This window comes from Blennius ocellaris (assembly GCF_963422515.1).
Source record: "Blennius ocellaris genome assembly, chromosome: 22".
NCBI classification, from domain to species: domain Eukaryota; kingdom Metazoa; phylum Chordata; class Actinopteri; order Blenniiformes; family Blenniidae; genus Blennius; species Blennius ocellaris.
In genome coordinates this window covers 6,774,804-6,796,426 of record NC_137671.1, presented here as the reverse complement: position 1 = coordinate 6,796,426, position 21,623 = coordinate 6,774,804, and the positions used below count along the sequence as shown (strand labels likewise).

The 21,623-nt window shown below is 39.0% G+C and overlaps 1 protein-coding gene across 1 annotated transcript in view; it reads right to left on the bottom strand.

Moving 5' to 3' along the window:
* The window catches only part of LOC308146774 (copine-8), a 94,114-nt gene that overhangs the window by 54,590 nt on the left and 17,901 nt on the right, over positions 1-21,623 (bottom strand). The window contains exons 2-5 of the mRNA XM_080518696.1: positions 11,549-11,589; positions 8,951-8,997; positions 7,281-7,384; positions 3,173-3,212 (exon numbers count right to left, since the gene is read on the bottom strand). Coding sequence (XP_080374822.1) covers positions 3,173-3,212; positions 7,281-7,384; positions 8,951-8,997; positions 11,549-11,589 — 232 coding nt within the window. The remainder of the gene's footprint in view (positions 1-3,172; positions 3,213-7,280; positions 7,385-8,950; positions 8,998-11,548; positions 11,590-21,623) is intronic.

Here is a 21,623-nt window from a genome sequence, read left to right as displayed (position 1 = left end):
CAATGAAATAAAGTAAAAGAAAAAGGGTGATGGGAGGCCATAGTAAGAGAGAGCGAGAGAGAGAGCGAGAGAGAGAGAGAGATAGAGAGAGAGAGATGAGAGAAAGAGGTAAGGAGAGTACAAGAGGAATGGAGAGCTCAAGGGGAGACATGAGAGTCCAAATATCCTGGAAGGGAACCGCGAGGCTCTTCACTTGGATTTCACCTACTGTGCTTCTAACTACTGTCCAATTTATCTTCTCCTGTTTTTGAGTAATACATGTCGGCACTGAGTTTGATGGTGTTCAATCACTGCTTTATAACAGAATCTTCAAAAACCGACCACTAAGGAAATGATTGTGTCTGTGTGACCATCAAACATTTGATCTTCTATGAAGTTGTATGAAAAAAGTACTGTTCCTGTTCAGTTATCCCACTCACCCAAGTCTGGGTACAAACTCAAATAGAATGAATCGAAGATTTAAATCAATGACATATTTGTCTGACAGGCCCATAAAATATTCAAAAAGAAATCTACAAGATCTATAATGTCTTCTGGTGCACATCTGCTGGGAATGCTGCCTAATGGGCGATTTTGAAGATTTTAAAAGCCTCAATAATTTTATAATTAAAGGACACAGAATAATGTGACGTTTTTGTGAGCTAAAATATATCTGCTCTCCACTAAATCAAGCCGTCTTGCGCTCTCTGCCATCTCGGGCAACTATTAAATCATCACAAATGTAAAAAAAATAGAATAGACCTTTTACATGCTGCTTTGCAGACACAATTTCACAACTGAGGCCTGTATAATCACATAGGATCAAGTACAAGTTTTTATGAATAAGAATAAAAAAAGTTGACCTTTGTGAACTTAGGAACCAAACGTTGAAACTAAAAATGTTATTCATCAATATAATTTAATCCAATACCCTATTTGGGGCAAACAGCATTATTTAGCTGGACGGGCTTTAGAAACAGACAAAAATGTATAATTTATATAAGTTATAAGCAAGGTTTAAAAGGCGAAAAAATAAGAATGAATTGAATATAGTTAAGTGTGGTAAGCTGAGCCCTTCCTACAACTTTTTATCTCTAAGGATATTTATCTCCACAAAAGCAAACTATCCCACCAAGAAATCCATTTCTGTTGTATAATTTCATCTTTTATTGCATTGTCTCAATTCAATTTGATATATAAGCAATAATATTGCAAATATGTATGGAGCAAAACAGCAGCAGGAAACCTTTCAGAGAGTTTTCCGCCCTTCAAAGAAGAACATGGACATCGACTACTTTTTACAGAGAATTAGAACTAAACAAACTGAAAATTTATATAAAATGCATGATTTAACAACATGTGTTTCTAAGGTGGGATTCTAAATCAAGAAAACAATCAATATTGTCAAGTGTTGTGATAATATGATTTACAATTACAGTTTTACTAGATTGCCTTAGTTTTATTCCAAGTGAATATTAAAGACGAGTGACAATAAAAGCAATACGTTTACAAATATTGTGTGATAACTAATTTTAAAAAGCCCTCATTATTTCACTTCTGGTTGCAGAAGTCAGAAACAGACAAGAACACTGAAATTAATAATAAAACACCAAATGTTCCTGTGAATCACAGCGAGTGCCAATTTAATGTGAATTATAGCACCATCGCAACACTTGGCAATAATGCAAATAACATGTTTTCCTGACATGAAATGTGACCGCAGAACCACATTTTGTTACAAAATGGATTTTGCATTCATTTTCAACTTGTTTACTTTTAATTAGGCCCAAAAGTAGCCAATGTCCCCGTTTTCCTTTAATGGGATTGCTACTTTGTTACAATGCTATTGTCGAAGATGAATTAGTCAAGAGGCATTTGTTTGTTTTTGTTCAATTTACGGTCTCATTATAATCTCAAAACCATAATGGCCCAAGTTAGGACTCTGTGTAACCGCGGTGCACACAAGTTTGTGCTCATATTTCACCTCATTAAGGTCCCACTCACCTATTAAAGGGCAGAACACTGTCTGGAGGGATCCTGCTGCTGTTTAGCTCCATACATCTAAGCAGCATTATTGTTTTTACGTCAGGTTGAATTGAGATGATTCAATGATATTTGTTCCAAGTGTTTACAACCACACAAAGTACCATAACTGTGCGTGCCTGTCATATGTTGTGTGGGCAGACCGGTTGGACGAGACACTAAAGAGCGAGTGATGAGAGCTGAGAGCCGGTGTGTCTGTCTGCGGCTTTGTTATTAAAACGGACACAAAAGTCAAATGTGACCAAGTATTTTTTTTTCCCCACAAAGAATACACACATTTATATAAATGATGCACAGTTGTAACACTTTTCTTCCAGAAGGTTCATAGAAGTTATTATGCACACTGAAATGTATATTTATAACCATCAGATAAGAGACTAAATGGGAAAGAGAGCTGTGTATCACTGATACCCACTTTGTTTTCCCATGCAGTTACGCTGTTTCTAATCATCGTCCATCATTTTGATTGTGGCTTGTATTAGCAGTGACAGTTCAGGTGCCCCCTGTTGCCACAGCAACCTGCTGCCCGAGCGTTGGCTCAGATATCACTGTAAAGCTGATTTAGCCAAAAACAGGTGTGTGTAAACAAGATTACAGTGGGTCACACAGCGACAGGAGACGCACACAAAGTGTGGCTGGCTGAGTGGATCAAAGTTATCAGTTTAAACAGCCCATTTCCTGGGCCACCTGTTCCATTGTGGTGATATCATGCATGGCGCGATATTGTGTGGCAACCAGGCTTTTCCACATGTAAATAGAGATTTAACCAGCTATTAACAATCACTTTTCTGACTCAGTGCCTGGAGAAGAAACATCAGAGAAATTAGGCTGCTCTGCATCTTTGAACTACAACTCCCAAGACCCAAGAAGCAGGTGACAGCTATGATGGCATGCCAAGGAGGACCAAATTAGATTGTTTGGCTATGACCAGCAGAGCGTTAAGGGAAATGTGCTATTACAGCAGATGATAAACGCACTTGTTGCTAAGGCCAGATCACTCTTATGAAGCTGAAATGGGGCTAATGGGAAGTAATGACAAGAACAGCAATCGTGCTCGCACAAACATCAAATGAAATAAACAAAACGTGCGCTCAGGCAGAAATAAATGCGATCCAATCTGCCGCCACCAAAACAGAAGACAATTACTTACATGTTTGGATAGGTTGGCGCTCTTTGAGTCAACATCATACCTATAAGAAAAGAAAAAAAAGAAGAAGTGAGGGGAAGTGCATCAGAAAGACATGGAGGGGCTGACGGGCGCTCAGCTGGGAGCACGACAGAGATTACAGGCCGGGTAAATTAGTAATGGGCACCAAGAAGCTTGTCAAAAACAATCTCAGCAGAGGCTCTGATTATGACACTTTCAGGCATCAGAGGCTCACAGGAATCCCCCATTAAGATGGCAACAAATGGACTAACTGGTTGTCACACTCGACGCCATTAGAGTATAAGTGATTACACATGTGAAAGACACCCGCAAACTGAGAAAGACAGTGTTAAAATAAGTAAGTCCTCCCCCTTCGGTGTCTTTATTTAGCCAATACATGTTCTTACATAGGTCTACGTAAAAAAAAATGGAGAGACTAATCTGATAAAGGTACGATCAAAGAGGCTCGGCACCGAATTTGGGATTTACAAATCTTTTTAATGTTTTGTGTTTTGGGGATTGTTTTTGGGTGTGTCTGAAGCAATGAGTGCTCACGAGAATGCTTTGCTTGAGTTATCAGTGTCATTACTGCTGCCTAAATTTAAAAAAACAAATCTCACAGTCAATGAGAATATCTAGTTAGATCTACAGAAAAGAAATCAGTTTATCGAGTAGGCACAATCACAATCTGATTACTTCACTCTCAATCAGAGTGAATCGATTAGAGTTGACAGAATGAGTAAACACAGCTAACGGGAGGTGATTGACAAACTGCATACAAATGCTTCTGCAGTTAAAAAATAAATAAATAAATAACTCAAAGGCTTGTACCAATGTCAAAAATGGAATGCAATGGAAACTGAGCACCTTGGATTGTGCGTATGCGTTTTAAGAAGTGTTATTCATATAAGAGCTGTCAAATTTAAAAATCTAAATTTAATCAATGTCCATATTGCCGAATGGGGCTGAAGCATCCTCTTCCTCAGCCTTCATCCTCCTATTCTGGGAATTCTGGCCTCCATTGATGGCAGTAAAAAACCATTGAGAGAATTATAATCAAAGTCGAGCAAAGTGTAATTATTCTATATCGTAATTTGGTTGACAAATAGTTTGTCACCAGTTGTTGACGTTTGAGACGACTACTTAGTTTCAGCACATTTAAAAGACTCGTCGTCAAAAATTCCAACCTGAGCTCACAGATCCTTCTTTCATAGTTTCGAGATTTCGTTATATACACTTGACAGTTTTCTGATCATTACAATTGAACCAGGTGGGCAATAATAGATTTATCATGAAACAATAAACAACACTGCCTTTTATTCCTCAATTTCACCTCAAGGCTTCTGCTGGAGATCACATTTTGCAGAGAGAGGAGTTTGTCCTGCCGAGCTGAAGAATGGGAGCCAATCAGATGAGCCATTCACCCAGTAATTTGAAGTCATTTCACAGCTCAGGTCATTTTACCCAGCACAAAAAAATACAATGGCCTTTTGAGTTTTTGACCTGGATGATACTTTAAGGAGGAAACGGGGAAATGCAGTTTCCTTGCAGTGTTCAGGGAGATGAAGGGATTACATGTGCATGAGGACTCCAAATCAGCTGGATTATAAAAACAAACCTATATACATGATTTGCAACCAAATGAACATGATGTGCAAACACTCTATTACATCATTCTTCATTAATGACACAAAAATTGAATTTTCATGCACCTCTGCAGGCTGATGGTCTCTGCTATCTGCAGCTGGCCTGCAGAGTCATGCATTCATTTAGTGGTAGTCACTTAAATAAATGAACAACACACATGTGTGCATGAGTACGTTTTTTTTTTTACAGAAGTCTTCATTCAACTGTTATAAATTATATGTTGTTTTGTCTAGACAACATTTTTTTTGTGCAGAAATACAAAATAAAAAAAAAAAAAAAAAAGCGCTTGCATACTCAACTTCCATCAGCCGAACAGGGGCCTTTTATATCCAGTCAAGCTACTGCAAGATCAAAGGACCAAGGTTGGTAAAAAAAAGTAAACAAAACCAAAAAAAAAACAAACCCTTGAAACACTAAAAGGTATATTTTTGCTATCAAAAATACATTTTTGGAAATTTCAGACATTAATTTGTCTTCTTGCTGGTTTAGTCCACTTGGGGTTATAGTGGCCATATGGACAGATACGAAGCACAGATGTCCCTGACTCTCTCACCTCTTCTGAGACCTGCATACTTCTTCCAGACCAAACCAGTCCTTTCATCACGCACGAATAAGACCAAAAAACAAATATTAAAATGGTTTCAGATCTGAAAACAAATTGAGATGAACCACAACGCAGACATGGGGGTCTTGAATCAACTCTTCCTCAGTAAGACACATTGTTCCTCAAACTATATAATTTATTGAAAAAAAAATCCCTCTTAATTCTGTACATGTCACTTTATTTATTGTCCCGCCACTGGCAGCACAATGTGTGGCGTTCAAATGTGAGCCAGGCCTTTCTGTGTGGAGTTTGCATGTTCCCCTTGTGTGAGGGCGTTCTCCAGCTTCCTCCCACAGTCCAAAGATATGCAAATTGAAGTTAACTGTAAAACCTAAATTGTCTGTAGATGGAGGAGGATGGTCGGCCTTGCCTACACACTGGTAATGCTGGCTGCCCAATAAGCTGCATGATTCAGAGCCACAGCACATGTTCTTTATATGTGCACCAGAGATGAAGCAGTGATAATCTTTTTTTCCCTCATTTATCCAAGTGTGAAAACGTATCCCGGGCCACAACATGGTGGAGCAGGCCGAGTGGATATGAAAGGTTAAATGCTTCCTCTCTCCCCGAAGTGGATCCGTCTTTTCTTACATCACACCCACCATCCCCTGCAAGCCCAGGTTGTTATGGCTACCTTTTAAAGCACACACTCACACACACAATTGCATTATTGCGGTGTTCACGCACAGTGTGGGGGAATGCAGACACATGCGTCAGGTTTGCTTCTGTGTTTGTCGAGTCGTCCCACCTTATGGCCTGGTGGCACGTTGCTTATTCATGTGCTGTGACAGAGCCACCAGCTGGGATACTGAAACACACATTCATGGGCACATGATAGGAATCTACAACTCTAGATGCTAAGTGAAAATGTTATTAAAAACGGAAAAAAAAAAAAAACAGCATTCTTGAGCTTTTGCATTCTTCTATCAAATAATTGTTTTTTTTTCCTCTCTGCCTTCTTTCACAGATAAACTCACATCCATCAGATACTCTGGATGCTCTTCACCGAGTAGAACATTCACTTCCCGGTTGGGTTGTCACCATGGCTCCCCAGTTTGTACATTATAGTGTGACTAGTCTCCTTCTAATAAAATAAAGCCACTGAAATCCCTGCGTAACTCAACTGGAAATGTGATCTGAAAACAAAGTGAAGAAGTGAATCCTTCTCGCCAAGAGGCAGCCTGGTAATAAATCGGAGGACCCACAGACAGCACAGTATGCCTCAACGCGAAGGAATACAAGAGATATGGGAGCTTATAGTGCTTCAAGGACATCCATATTAGCAAATCATGATGTGTTTCTCCACAGAATTACACAATAGAATAGAATAGAATAGAATAGAATAAACTTCTTTACAAGCCCATCAGCATATTAAGCTACCATTACAAAAAGCCGTGAGAACTGCAAAAATAGATTAGCCTCTGACGAATACGTGATGGTGAATACAAAAGTAAACTGTGGTCTGAATGAGGCAAAGAGTTGCTGCTAAACACGCCAGGTCAACAATCTGCTGAATACGAACTGTGAAAATAACACAAAGCCAATATTGCTTTTAAAGCTGCTCTCAGCAAACACAGCAACAGTCCATATGGACTCAGCTGCCCACTTCAATAACAAACTTAGGTGCTGTAACCATGGTGAATGTAAAGACTGTTGGACTACACCACGTAGCGTACGGCGTGGAAATCAGAGAACCAGGGGGGAAAAAAATGCGAACTCCACACAGAACAGAATCTAATCTCAGATGGGAAAAAGGTGAACAATAAAAACAAAAACATCTCGACCCTATTGTGACAAAATGGCCAAAATGCAAATAATCATTATTATTGTATATGTGTACATTGTGTAGATTTTACTTACAAGTCGAATCTGATGTTTTGCCGCTCTTCAAAGAAATAATCCAAAATGAATTTCCGCACAAAGTCTGGTTTTAGCGTGTTGTCGATCACCTCCGTTCTTCCAAACTAAAAAGAGAAATCGCAATTAATTTTGTATTTTTTTTTTTTTAATTGGTACAATATGAAAGAGACATTTCTGTCCTCAATGCATTTCTATGATTGATTCCTAGAGTTTAAAGCCATGACCTGTCTTTACGTATTTCCACAAATAAAACACTTTCATTTAATGTGATTCGCCGGGATCCTGTGGAGCTGAATGTGCTTTACCTCCGGAGAAACATCAGGCTACGGATCATGACATACCGCTTTTAAGTGATACATGCAGAGCAGCTAAAGTATGGAGTCAATGGGGGTCAGGTAGGTCCCAGTGTGACATTTAACTTGGTCTGTTTAATAATGCAGGCAGATGATGGGCTACTCAGATCTATGAATAACTGGGAGTGATTGGGGCTGTGAGATTCACCCCCTCATTTGCAACCATGAATATTCATTGAGGCAAAATGCGATACAGGAGGAAGTGGATAGCAGTGCAGACAGTCTGTGAAAAGATACCCCCGCCCTTTCCACTCGAACGATTAATGAGGAATTCCTGTGTGAAGATTAATAGGGTGTCACAGTTATTGCAGGTAATAGGTATCGACAAAACCAGCCATAATGAGCGGCGATCAAAGAGTTCAGGAGCAGTGGAGCGACTCACGGTCGTGCCTCAGCTGCAGGAGCCATCATGTGATGTCCAGCATTTTTAATTTTTACTATAAACTTCAGACTTCTAGTGTGGGTATGTGTGTCTAGCGCTTTGGTCTGGCTTGTCCTCTATCATCCAAGTGAGCACTGCGACCGATTCTGCAAATAACCAACGGCTGTTTAAAAAAACCCAGAAAAGGGCCTCTCATGACATCGGTGACTTGCTTCAAGAACAAAGGTGCGAGGCATTGCAGTTCCAGTGAGAACAATGAATAAAAGGTGCTGACGCTCTGTAAATTGCACCATGTGGAGGGTGTGATTTGTCAGGGGCATTCCCACTACTACCAATTTATGTTTATCCCAGGAGGGGATGAAATCTATTTCCCTCGTGACTGAAGCTATTCGACCCACAAACTGGGCGAAGCACATCACATAATTGTATTTTAGATTAAAACAGTCAATTCTCAGGCAATGAGAGCCAAACTTGACCATATGAGACGCACGTATATTATCACAATAAGCAAAGTAAATTGTATTTTATACAATTTTTTGTTGGACAATTAAAGACATTGGGATCCACTGGCAGGTCATCCTGTATATATGAAATGACAATGAATTTAGTAGATTGGCCATAAATAGGTAAACATGTCGTTATACGTCTTTGGCACTGAGCAAACTTTGTTATAAATTTAAATCAAACATTATAGCAGCCAAAAATAAACATGTAATTCAAGGAAACTACATTTTGAAGATAATTTTGATAGTTTTGTGACAGACTAAGTTCAAAAACATTGTATTAAATATTTGCTGTCATCAGTGGGCCTCCATGCTAGTAACTATTTGAATATACTAATCACAGTACAAGTGAGGACTTTAATTGAATATTATATTGGTAGTGATGATGTGATCCATTCCTAGCCATAGTTGACGCAATGTGAACACACTGACCTCTCGCCACTCCTTGTTGCCCATGCCTTGTGTGTAGAGCACACAAACTAGAAGAAACAGAAAAAAACAAACAAACATTATTTATGTCGAAAATTACCACATCCACACAAATCTCCACCATATTGTCCTGGGGCTTCTGTTATATTTATAATGTATGGTCCTTTTGCATGAAAATTACACACAATAATAACATTTGTAAGACGTTTGATGAATAACTCAGCTCAAGAAAAAAAACAAAAACAAAAAAAAAACATTGTCATTTTCAAAGACACTGAGCAAATGACCGAACAACAAACTGAAATGTCATGGTATTTCAAGGTACCATTAGAATCTGACTAATGCGCCACAAAACACATAAATTAGAAACAGCAAAACAACATCAAAGCATCTAATAGTTGCTCAATGTATGTATTTTATTTTCTGTCTTTAGAGGTTAAAAGCCATCATTTTAGGCCATTAGCTCCTGCAGAAACTGCACTAAGAGCACATTATCAAGTTCACTTGTCATATGCTTTCTTTCCAAAGGCCTTTGATGTTCTTTTCAGAAAATAGGCGCACGACACATGAATGTGCGTACGTACTATCCCACATTAAATATTTTATCGGTTGGTGAAACAGATATTTGCGAACGTCCTCTTATGAATCACTGCTCTTTAGGTTTTTATTAAAAAAAAATGTTTTTTGTCCTCTCTTCTGTTACTTTCCTTCTCTTTTTCTCCTGTCAGGCCGGTTCTTATCAGGACATCCAGGATGTCCTGCTCAGCAAAATCAAAGCAAGTGCCACTCAGCGTGAAAGCAAGTCTCAATGTATAGTTCGAGCCGAGGGTTGTTCCTCATCCTCATCACTGTCATCATCATCCTCATCACCTCCTTGAGTCATTTTTATGCCACACGCCTGTAAATGTGCTGACGCGCTCGGTTTTTGCATCTGTGTGTGCATTGGAAAATCACTAAAGATGTCGAGCTTTAAAGGTCACTCTTAACGTCACAATTTTACTCCCTACACGACTAAAGATGACAAACACGATTTGGCGATCACAGCAATGTAATTATTTTAGGCATGAATCTTAACCCTGATGGTGTCTCGCCCTCATTCCCCAAGCGCAGCCGCCCACGTACACGTGTCCTAAATTTGAGGCAGCCAGTTAAATTGGCTTTTAGCCGAGAAGAGGAGCGGAGACATTAGCTTCAAGTCACTTCAGATGACATACAACGGTGGTTTGATCTTTTTGCTAAATATGCCCCGTCTTGTCCTGAGTTAGGCAAGTGAATCCAAACTACTTGTACACTTGATGAATAAAAAGGCATAATATCACATTTAGTCAAAATACAACTTGAGTTGCTGAATTTCAAGAATAATCGATATTTAAATTGATTTTTGATTTTGTATTCCCTTTTAATCCAACGTATGGTGGCGGAGAGCTACCAAGCTATCCAAGCAAATGTCAGGTTGCATCCTGTGAGAAATCCAAACTTAATTTTGTGATGTTCAACAGTGCCCTTTCTCTTGGTACTAATCTACACCAGGTGTGACTGGGCCATGTTTCGTTTTGTGCATCTTATTTCATAAGAGGTGTATTTTCTGTTTCCACCATGCAGAAGCAAATCAATTATTTTATTTTGGATCACTTTTCCTTGATTTTGGTGGTTTACTTTTGAACTAAATGTATATTGTACATGTTTGATATTGTGAGATATGTTGCACAATTCATAACTTGTAATGCAGGAAAACTTGAAAAACAACCTAGAAAACACAAATGCCTGGATTGTGCATGCAAACTCCATATCAGACTGAACCGGGGTCCTCAGATTGTGAGGCGACAGTGCTAACCACTACAGATCGTGTCTCATATCATCACGGAAAGTGAAGTCTAGTTTTAATCATAACGGCTCTCGCTAGTAGGAGGTAACTCTTGAAAAAGAAGTAAAATGCCCTTTTTCCATAATGCGAAAGTCTATTCATATCTCTGCTGTGGCGCTGACAGCGGCATTATGCTTTTTTTTATCTGTGTGAACAGAATTATTTTTTTCCTCTCTCTCCCGCTCTCTCTCTCTCTCTCTCTCAGTCTATAGGAAGAAGCCAAGTTGTTGCATTAGTCAGAACTGCCACAAGCCAAGAAAACACATTCAGTGGTAAAACAGACAGAAAAACAAAACACACACACATAAGGCTTGAGTCACGACTCTATATGACAAACAAAATCACCTTTGTTCAATCCCTAATGGTTTTCTCACTCTTACAACAACACTCACTCAACATATATCAAACAGAAGATGAAACAGGAGGACTCCCTCTTTTCTTCCTCATGCTCTCTTCCTATCATCCTCATTGCAAAAGCTAAGTTTTCACATCTTTTTTTTTCAATAAAAAAAAAAGACATTTTTAAATACATTACAGTCATTCCAATGTGCTTTTATAGAGAAAATAGAAAAGCCCAACATATGAGCCAGCAGGTGTGTTTGCGACTGCGGAAAGGAAAAACTCCCCCCAACAGGGAGAAACCTTTGCAGAAACCAGACTCAGAGAAGTTTTCACATCTTGGATTACCACTCATGCACAAAACATGAAGCCCAACCGGAGATCTTGGTGGATCTTACTTGGGTCTGATTTGGAGAACGTGTCCCTGTCCAGCAGGTTTCTGTAGAGACACAAAGGGGGGAAGCAGTTAGAAACACCCAAGAGGAGAATGCATCCAAGCACTGTGATTATTTATGTACCCTGTTGGCCATGACTGGCGTTATCAACACAGGTTGTTTACAAAATTCCTGTGAAGTTTTTTGGAAGAAGTGTAGAGAAACCAAAAAAAAGAAGTGAGGGCAATAAGACAACAAGATAATTTAACTTGAGCAGCTCATGAGGAACTCTTTCAAAAATGTAACTTTTTTTTTTTTGTGTCCATCATCACTCCAAGACAAAATTATTTTATTGTGAAACCAAAAAAGCACATTAATGAGGACTACAGATGCAAGCTTTGTTTGTGCATGGACACAAATTTTTTAAGAAGCTACGACAAGCGATGAAGTTGGGTTGCACAGGTGAGAATGTGTCCTCGCCACTGTTATTGTTTATAGCATGTGGTTCTACACATGCATGTGTATGTTCTTTCGTTAGAAAAACCAACGGCACCCACCACTGGTCTGACATGTTCACTACATCGGTTTCAGCGTTTCTGCTGTTCTTGTGTAAACAGGCATCGTATTCAAAACGTTGTTGTGTAAACATGGGCTTTAGTCTTTACTGAGAAGATTGAATTTCAAGTCAACCCTTTTCTTTCTTGTAAACAGCTGGGAAACCAAATTAATTGCACTGAGCTTACATCACCAATAACCTGTTTACATGATCAACTGAAAATACCATCATTTTTGTATTTTTGTTTCAGAAAGGTTTAATTGGAAGGGTTTTGAAATTTTTTGCCAAACATGCATAAATGGAAAAAAAATGAAAAAAGAAGCTAAAAAGCAATAGATATTTCCTGGATGACAACTACTAAGTGTGACATATTTATGTAATACAACCACCATCGAAAGCTCACAGACAACATTACGCGGTAAATAATTTAGCCCCTTTAAACTTCTTTGGCTCACGCAGTATCGGTTATTTTGAAGAATAAAAAAAACATGTATCCACATGTGACCAGATGACGGTGTCGTAAATGATGCGGTGTTAAATTCAGGAGCGAACTGCACAAACAGCACCTGAATTCATTCATTGTTACTGTTGAACTTCTCACGCACATGCAGAACCATTTACTATGACTGTAGTGCACATATACAGCACCAACATTTCAGTATTGAAGAGTTCCGTTTTGACTATTTACATGGAGACGGAGCGTTTCCAAAAGCATTTTCAGTGACTCAGACCACCCTCACCGCATAGACGAACAATTGAAATGCAACATTTTCACATGAAAATTTATAAAACATGGCCAAATATTTAGCCTCTTTCCTGTAACCTGCAATTTTTGCAAAGTAAAACACCAAAAAAACCAAAAACCTCTTTGTCCCTTCCAGTAGGAAATCCGACAGTGGAAGTTTATGATCTGAGCTTCCAGTGTGTGAATTAACTTTCTCTCCGATGTCAACTTGTTAGTTTGTTTATATGTTTCTCTGTCTTTCTTGCCGCTCACCCTAATGGCTGCTGCTTCTGAAGTCCCTCTGAAGTGTCTTTTTTAAATAGGGAGCATTTCCTTTCCACTGTCTCCTCTGCTTTGAAGTTTTTCGATGTAAATGCCATCAGATGTCTATGTTGTATGTTGGCTCTATATAAATAACCTCAACAGAAAGTCAACCAAACCGAATCGAGCCTCAAAGAAATGTCCTAGTCTACTCCCGTTTCAGAAGATGTTGCTCAGTTGATGAAGAAAATAGACTGTGAAATCCCTCTGGTATAATCACTCAAGCTGGGATACTGAATAAACTATTCATGTTGACAGTGAGAAAATGAAGGCCTGTTCTCACGTGTGACATGTAAACATCCTCCCACTTTAACCAAGGTCAAAGTGGTTTCATTTCAAATTCCAATTTTTTTTAGAGCCTGCTTGAAGCAACAGGAGCTTGAAGCTAATTTGGTGCGTGGTGAGTGATATACTGGGCGGCCCTCTTGTTTTAGCGACCCACTGAGCAGCAGCCCAGATGGACATTAATAAGATGGTGAGGAATTTATGTTCCCCCAAAAAAGAAAGAAGGGGGGGTGCAGATGAACTAAATGGCCTGATATGAAAGTGTTACGAGCTCATCATTAATTCAGATTTTTTGTAATGATGAAATGTATGAGGCCAGTGATATACTAGTAACTTATAGCCCAGAGAAAAAAGCAGAGCACAGCAGAGGACAAATGGGGTCACGAATGTGGGTGGGTAAATCAGTAGGTACACAACCTCCAAAGGAATTCAAATCAAGTCCACATTTAATCTTTGCTCCCATTTAACCTCCTGTGGCAGGTCCTGGTGGCAGAGATGGCAAGAGAGCATGGCTGACGCTTTTCCATTATCCTTTCAATCCCGAGGATTTTGAAGCATTTTGAAGTCAAAGACTGGAAATCATCAGTGTCTGTGGGGAGACAGGTTTTAGCACCAAGAACCCCAACTGACCAATATAGTTTCTTCCAGTTTGTATCCACATTGAAATCTCTATAATTGTACCAAAATAACAACAATGTGCCTGCTCAGTCCTTCCCGTTGTTTTTAACCTCGCATGTCAGCTTCCTCAGCTCAGATCGCATCTTGCACAGGTACCAACCACAATGACCCGACTTTAGAGGAATCACTAATGCACTGATTAGATTGATACGATAATTCTTTGGGTGCATAAAACATTTCCTTTAACTCTGCGGCTGCTGGTATAAAAGCATGTTATGTTTTAAGACTGAGGACGCTTTTTCCAACTTTACAACACCTATAAAAGATTTATGAACACTGATGGCTGAAGAACAGAAACACGCCCCTCCCCTGAGATTACTTGGACTGTTACACAGGCATGTTTCTATCACACCATCATAACGACCATGTAAAAACAGTCCATACCCTCAACAGTTTGTTTTATTGTTTTAGAATCCCCCATAAAAGCCGATACTAATGTAGCTTGCTCCAATAGTTGCCGACTCAGCCAAATTTACCAAATATTATTTTTCAAACTCCTTTTCTATTATGAGTACATTATCCAGAGTGGATCCTCGAAACGATTAAATAATAATTTACCTACTTACTAGTTAAAGACTGATAGTCGTGAAAGAGGGGTTAGTTTTATATGGCTTTAATACTTTGACTGCTCTGTTCCAATGAAAGTTTGATATAAGGCTTGAAAAAGGTTCATAAAAAAGAACATATATACAGTATTAACTATAGTTTAACTTTGGTTGTAAACCAGGTTGGGCTACAAGTTGGAGGAAGCAGAAAAGAAGATGAAGGGTTGAAGGCGGGTGAATGGAGGAATTACGATTCTATGGTCCCGTTCAAACAACAACGTTTTCAGGTGGAATTGCAGCGTTTTTTGTGTCTGCGTGGCACAGAAACAGTAGAAACACTGAAAACGATGCAGTTAGCACATTGGGCCACTGGTTGGTGCTGTTGTCTGGTTTTGTAGTGAAACCACGCACAAGCAGAGAGCAATGCGCTGTAAATACTAACAAAAGTGAGTACAGTGACACTGACCAACAACATATTATTATTAGATTTCTAACAGATTAGATACTCACAGTTTAAAAACAAAAATAAATAAAAGACAAGGTGACAAGTTGACTGGATAGAGTATTACTGTTTTAACTGGAGCTGGAACTTTGATGCCTTATTTCCAATTCATTAGTTACAGGGGGGAAAATATAAACGCATTTTATTTCTACACTTCAACTCTTGTTTGTCAGTGTCAGCAAACCGATCACACTGATTAACCAGACAGATTAGATCACAAACATGGAAGTATCTAAAAAGACATATTTTGTAAAAATGGCTCAGGCTGTTCCTGGTGGCGTCGTGGTGGGGAGGAAATTTTCTTGGCAAACATTATAATTATATGTACATACAAAGAAAACTACATGGCACGTCCCGGAATCCTCGATGAAAGATAAACTGCCATCTGTTCCCACTTCTGACTACTGGATGACTCACATTGTGGATTAACGGATGCACGATTTATTCTTCAAACGTTGAATTCAACAAATACAGGGGAGATTAAAAAAAAAAAAAAAAAAAGATAAACAAAGCTACTTTCGCCATTTAACACCCTCTTTGAATAAACCTGGACACCAAAAGGTGAGTGCACGCCTTTATGCTAGAAAACACAAACATCAACATGGTAATACACCTCCATCTGCGCGCTTGCTGTGGCTAATTTCCCAGTCGGAGTTGTGCACGAGTCTTTAAATGCATTTAGCTCAATTGAGAGATGTCGAGGCTGCACATCCTCCGACCGGGGGCAACTCAAAGCACATCACATGTGGTGGTACTCCAAATGGGCTTCTGGGCTCCCCCCCGCCCCCGTTGCCCTTCTGTGTGTGTGTGTGTGTGTGTGTGTGTGTGTGTGTGTGTGTGTGTGTGTGTGTGTGTGTGTGTGTGTGTGTGTGTGTGTGTGTGTGTGTGTGTGTGTGTGTGAGTAAGACACATTTTCAGGATTTCCACTTCAGAGGATAATGTGAATGAGTCATTCCTCTCTCTTTTCCTCTCACTGCTTCTCCCCTTTTCAACCAGAGCCAGGCAGCGGAAAGCTAAAAGCTGCCATCCGAGTCATGGAGAGGTCTGCGGGAATAACAGGATGAAAATAGTCCTCGTATTATTAGCGCAGCTTCCCAAAAACATACAAAAATACTATTGCTGTTTAATACCAATTTCAAATCATTTTCCATCACAAACACATTGAAATACAGGTCATTGGTTCTTTTTTTTTTTTTTTTTTTTAAAGTCAAGAGACCAGTAGTTTTTAAATGAACCTCTTATAAACCTATAAAAAAAACAAATTTCTTCAATAAACTTGCCCAAGTTTTAAAGCTTTGGTATGTTTACGTTCATCCTCTTTCTACCCCTCTTAGAAAATCACCGTAGGCATTTCAAGAGGTTCTCTATCATTCTGGAACATTCAACAAGACTCACTTTCTCTATTTTACCCTCTCTCTTCATTTTCTCACAAATTTTTTAAACAGAAAGCAGCATTAAAAAAAACACGATATGAGTCAGGGGAATTACTTTCCCAGTGAGGCTAGAATGATTAGATAAAATATCGCCAATGAAAATTGTCGATGTCTTCATCCCATTTCTGCAGTGAGTTGCACATGTGGTGGCAGAACCGCAGATCGAAGCATACAAAGTTTGGGACAATTCAGTGCATGTGGGAAAAAAATATAGTTTTGCGTCATGTATACGCCATGTAACAATCTATTGCAGTTCAGTCTTTCATCATATTTATATTACTGATCTATAATAACGGCTTTGCAGCCCTGGTGTTGAGATTAAAAACTCAGTGGAAAAAAAAAATATTGAATAGGCAAATGTCATATATATTGACTGAGTGCATGACTCAGGAGTTAACCAGTAAATAGACATGTGATCCTTTGGTTGTTCTTTGCAAACCTACAGCTAGATCAACAGCCATTGTATTCAGGGCTTTATTATAGCCTTGATACATTTCTTTTTGTGCCCTAAATGAGAAAGTTGAATACCTACAAAACAACAACGTTAAATATTAATAGATTAATACTAGCATCATTTTTTATCTCACTTGTACAGACGAGTTACTAATCTTCTTCTGATGAACGTCCATGAGTCAATCCATTCATGGAAGCAACGTAATTCATTAAAACTCTGGTCTGTATGGTTAGAAACTAATTAAAGAGGCAGTCATTAAACTTTGCATCAAGCACTCACCAATGATATCTCTTTAGCCATCTAAACAGATCAAACTGTGATTAACTGAAATGTAATGAGCCGCTCTACTCATATCTGAGGAGTCATTAAGTTTTAGTTGCTACATTTTTGAAGAGAAGAAATATAAAAATCCCACTGCCAAGTACCAGAAATTGGTCTCATTGGCCCATAGATCATTGCGATGTGATTACAGATTTTCTTTCCATGCACATAACCATATTGCAATTTCAAATGAAACTCATAAAACTTTGTGAAAAAGAAAAGCCTTTTCAAAAATATTCCACGTCGGTTTGTTTTGATCGATCTTGATATCCAATTTCTTCTCATCACTATTGAATCCCAAAGTTTTTTTTTATTTTTATCGGTTTGAGTTTAAGTTCACATCAGCTCTCGAGTAAACACACCAAGTCACGAGGAAAAGTGACAGTGTTGATGTCACACTGCTGTCAAACTCTGCCTGCTCCTCCGCCCCGGGGGCAAACTCTGCAAGCGCGATCCCCCCGCCGTCATGGCCGTGCCTCTGATGCATCACATATGACAGCTGTCAGTCACCACAACGGGAAGTGAAATCTGATACCAGAAGGGGAGAAAATACACTTTGTCCTCTTCGTGATCTTTCCCTTAGAGTAAAAATAAATAAATAAATAAATACACCAGAGGAAAAAACGTGGGTGGGGGGGGGAGCAGCAAAGATGGAGAAAAGACGTTCAGAGTAGTGGGATGGCCTCTTATGACAACTCTGTAATTACACACGACGTCTGATGGAGCTTCATTGTGAGGTCGGGGGGGGGGGGGGGGGTATCTCTCTTTGTCTACCTTCACTGGTGGCACACCTCTGTGCTCTTTGGGAAGAGGGGTGGTACACAATAACAAGGCCATGGGGGACGGTTACCATGGCAACTGCTCACATCCAGTTGTGGCCACTTGACCGACTTGACTGACAGCTGCTGTACATGTGTGTCTGTGTTGATTTTCCACCTCTGCACCCTCCAGTCCTGTTCTCTCTCTCCTTGGATCAATTTTCTTTTTCTCCCACCTATCACTTCCTTCTTTCCTCTTTATCCACCAGTCCTTTTTACACCCTTTTCCTTCCTTTCCCTTCATGTTTTTTTTTCCTGTTTTTAAATGAATGAAAACATTCAGGGTGCCTTTCGGAGAAGCATGAGAGACCATGTGCCTGACAGAGTGTTACCTTGATGACACAACAGCAAAAAAGAGAAAAAAGAAAAAGAAAACTCCCCCAGGATGTGCACAACCCTCTCCTGTGTTACAGAAATAAATTGGGTTTTTAGCCCACTGGATGAGGGCTGAGAGGAAAGGAGACAAAGACAAGCAGAAGGGAAAACAAGCCTTAAAGGGGGATAGAAAAGAGCTAAGAGGATCAAAAACAGCAGAGGTGTGTCGTAAAAGAGTTTCACTTTGAGAAGGAGAAGTAACCCGTCTAATTTTCTGACCTGAGCAGCAAGAAGTAGAGGAAGCATTTGTGCGAGTCTTATTATGCTCTATTTCTATTGTTTGAACTCTTTTTGCAGTCCAGGCTCAACCACGGAGAGAGAGAAAAGTTCAGAGGGGATGTGTGAAAGAGTATCAACCTGCTGATGATTCACTTTGGCCAATTTTTTAAATACAGAAACAAAAACAGCCATTATGTTTACTTGTTGCTCAATCATTCCACAATAAGAATGCATTGGTACGTTACTAAATGCAGAAATTGCCTCGAGTTTAGATTAATAGATCTTAATTGTTGTCATTGAAATTTCATTGCAAAAGGCTCACACTTACGGAAGTGTTTTAAAATAAAATTAAAGATATAAAAACACACGCACATTAAACAGTAACAAAGAGCCAAGATGCATCATAATACTGAAACTGGATGATGCACTGAAAATTGTTGCACTGAAAGTGCAAACACTGCGGTGTTCGCTTTGTCCGAGATGTTTTGGGACCGGGACAGATTGTTACGTGCAACATCAGTAGAATCATCAAAACTTCATATGTTCATATATTTATTTTCTATAAAACAAACAAACATGCATATGTGTGATCAATTGATCTTCTATGTGACGTGTTTGTCTTGAAATCCATGATTGGAACAGGTTTTGTCTCATCTTTTGAAATCAAATTTTCACGTCATTGTATTTTTAAAAACTCACACCATGTCTAGTCAAAGATTTGTTTTCTCTCATCAGATATAAATCACGTAGTGGGTTATGTTGCCGCTAGAGTCTCTGACTCTCCTTTTGTTCCAGACCTCGTCTCTCCCTGTCGTCTTTTGTGTTTTCTGTGCCACATGCATCATTGCCATGATCCCCTGCATCTCGTTATCAGCCTTATTGTCAATAGATTCATATCTACTGAGTATTTACTCCTGTATGTCTTTTTGTTTGCTTGTCAGTATGTTTCATCGCAACTATTTTATTAACTCTAGTCTCATTGGGGTTTTGGTTTTTTTTAGATCACAGTTGTCTTGCGTTTGACTTCTTCTGTCTGTACAGTAGTTTAATGTACCAAATAAAACTAAACACTATCTCACTCAAAGTGACTGAGTGTCTGCTTATGCCACAGTCACATGTCAAATAACTGCATTATTGACAAATCACGCTGAGATAAACTTCAGAATTCTTGCCATGTTTTCACTGAAAGCTCATTTGAAGATTTTATGAACCAGAGAGCTGGAACCTATCTCAAAAACAAGTGCATGCGGGGGGAGAAAATGTAAAACTCCACACTGTAAGGCGCCAAGGAAAAACCCTGCATCACTGAACCATCAATTTGTATTTAACAAAAGTAAATATCAGGAAAAGGTTTTGGAATGAAGAATGAAAACTCTTTTCTCCAGAAACAATCATTATCTAGAAATGACCATGTTGTATCTGGTGCTATATAAATAGAGTGGAAATAAAGAAAGTTGAATTACATAGTCCAAAATATATAGCCATTTTCTTCCCAAAGTGTCCAGTGACCATTACACAAAACAACAAACATAATGAAACAAACCAAACTTTGAATGATCAAACTGAAAGAACACTAACTTATGCATCTTTTGCATGAGTGTCATCTGTAAAATGATGCCACATATTTCAAAGAACACAATCTCGATTGTCCAGTACACCAAGAGCACCTCTTGATGGCTCTTTTTTGTTAATGTTGAATGTTGCGGTGCAAAAGCAGTTGAGACATTGCTTGCATGTACAAGAAAACAGGGCTGACAGCATAATGAAAGGTTTGTTCCAGGACAAAACATGAAAAGGCCACAATAAAAAGGAGAAAGAAGCTCCTCAGAGTTACCTGAAGCGACCTACACTTTGAGTAGACTTCTGAATGAATGCCTGTACCAATGAAACTGGCTCTGAATAAATTTCATTCCTCTAACGTCAACCGACAGACCATATTTACTGATGAAACAGTGACTTGTTGAACTTGTTGGGGGGGGGAAAAATGGTTTATCTCATCACTCATCAAATTATAGGGATGCGTGCGACTAGACTTTACGTATATGAGCCTCTTGGTGTGGTATTTATGTAAAGGCCATTTAACGTGAGTTTAAAAACAGAACTCAATATATAATCAGTAAAATGCAGACAAAATGAAATCATAATAATATGTTTTTATGTGAGTGTTACCACAGTTTATAGAGTGACATCAAACATCAGGCCCAAAACCTGTCTACTAGACGTTCCAATCCAGCCCGCCAACCTGCAAAGCAAATTGTAAAAAAAAAAAAAAGATTTTTGGACTGTCACCCAGAATTTCTTTGACTAGCTTTTTTGACATTCACTGTATTTTGCATCAGAAGGTATCGTTGAAACTGCTTATATGGTGAGATGATCAGAATTGTCTGTAGTAATTGTTTGGCTTTTGTGAAAATATAGATAATTTCATCATGCACGCTGTACCACAACACAGAAAAAGTGGACATCTAAAGGTTATTATGGGACTATGTTACAGGCCCGGCCCCCTCAAGATGAAATTAGACTGCATGTGCACCCTGAAATAAAACGTGTTCGACGCCGCTGCCCTAAACAGATATTTCGTATGAAACACATCTGACTAGAAAAAGAAGATGCTTTTTTTTGCCTTTGGATATCAACAGCTGTCAGATGATTTCCAGATTGGAAGACATTTTCTCTGCCATTCAAGCAAAAACAAACTCTGCAAGATGACTCAAAGCATGTGTGGAAGCGGCTCATCAACCCACTGTGCAAAAGTATTAAAAAAAAAAAAAAAAAAAAAACTGTCGTTCAAGTAAAACACATACATCACATGATCCACTTTATAAGTAAGGAGCCAAAATAAACAGCCAAAATATAAAATATCTATTC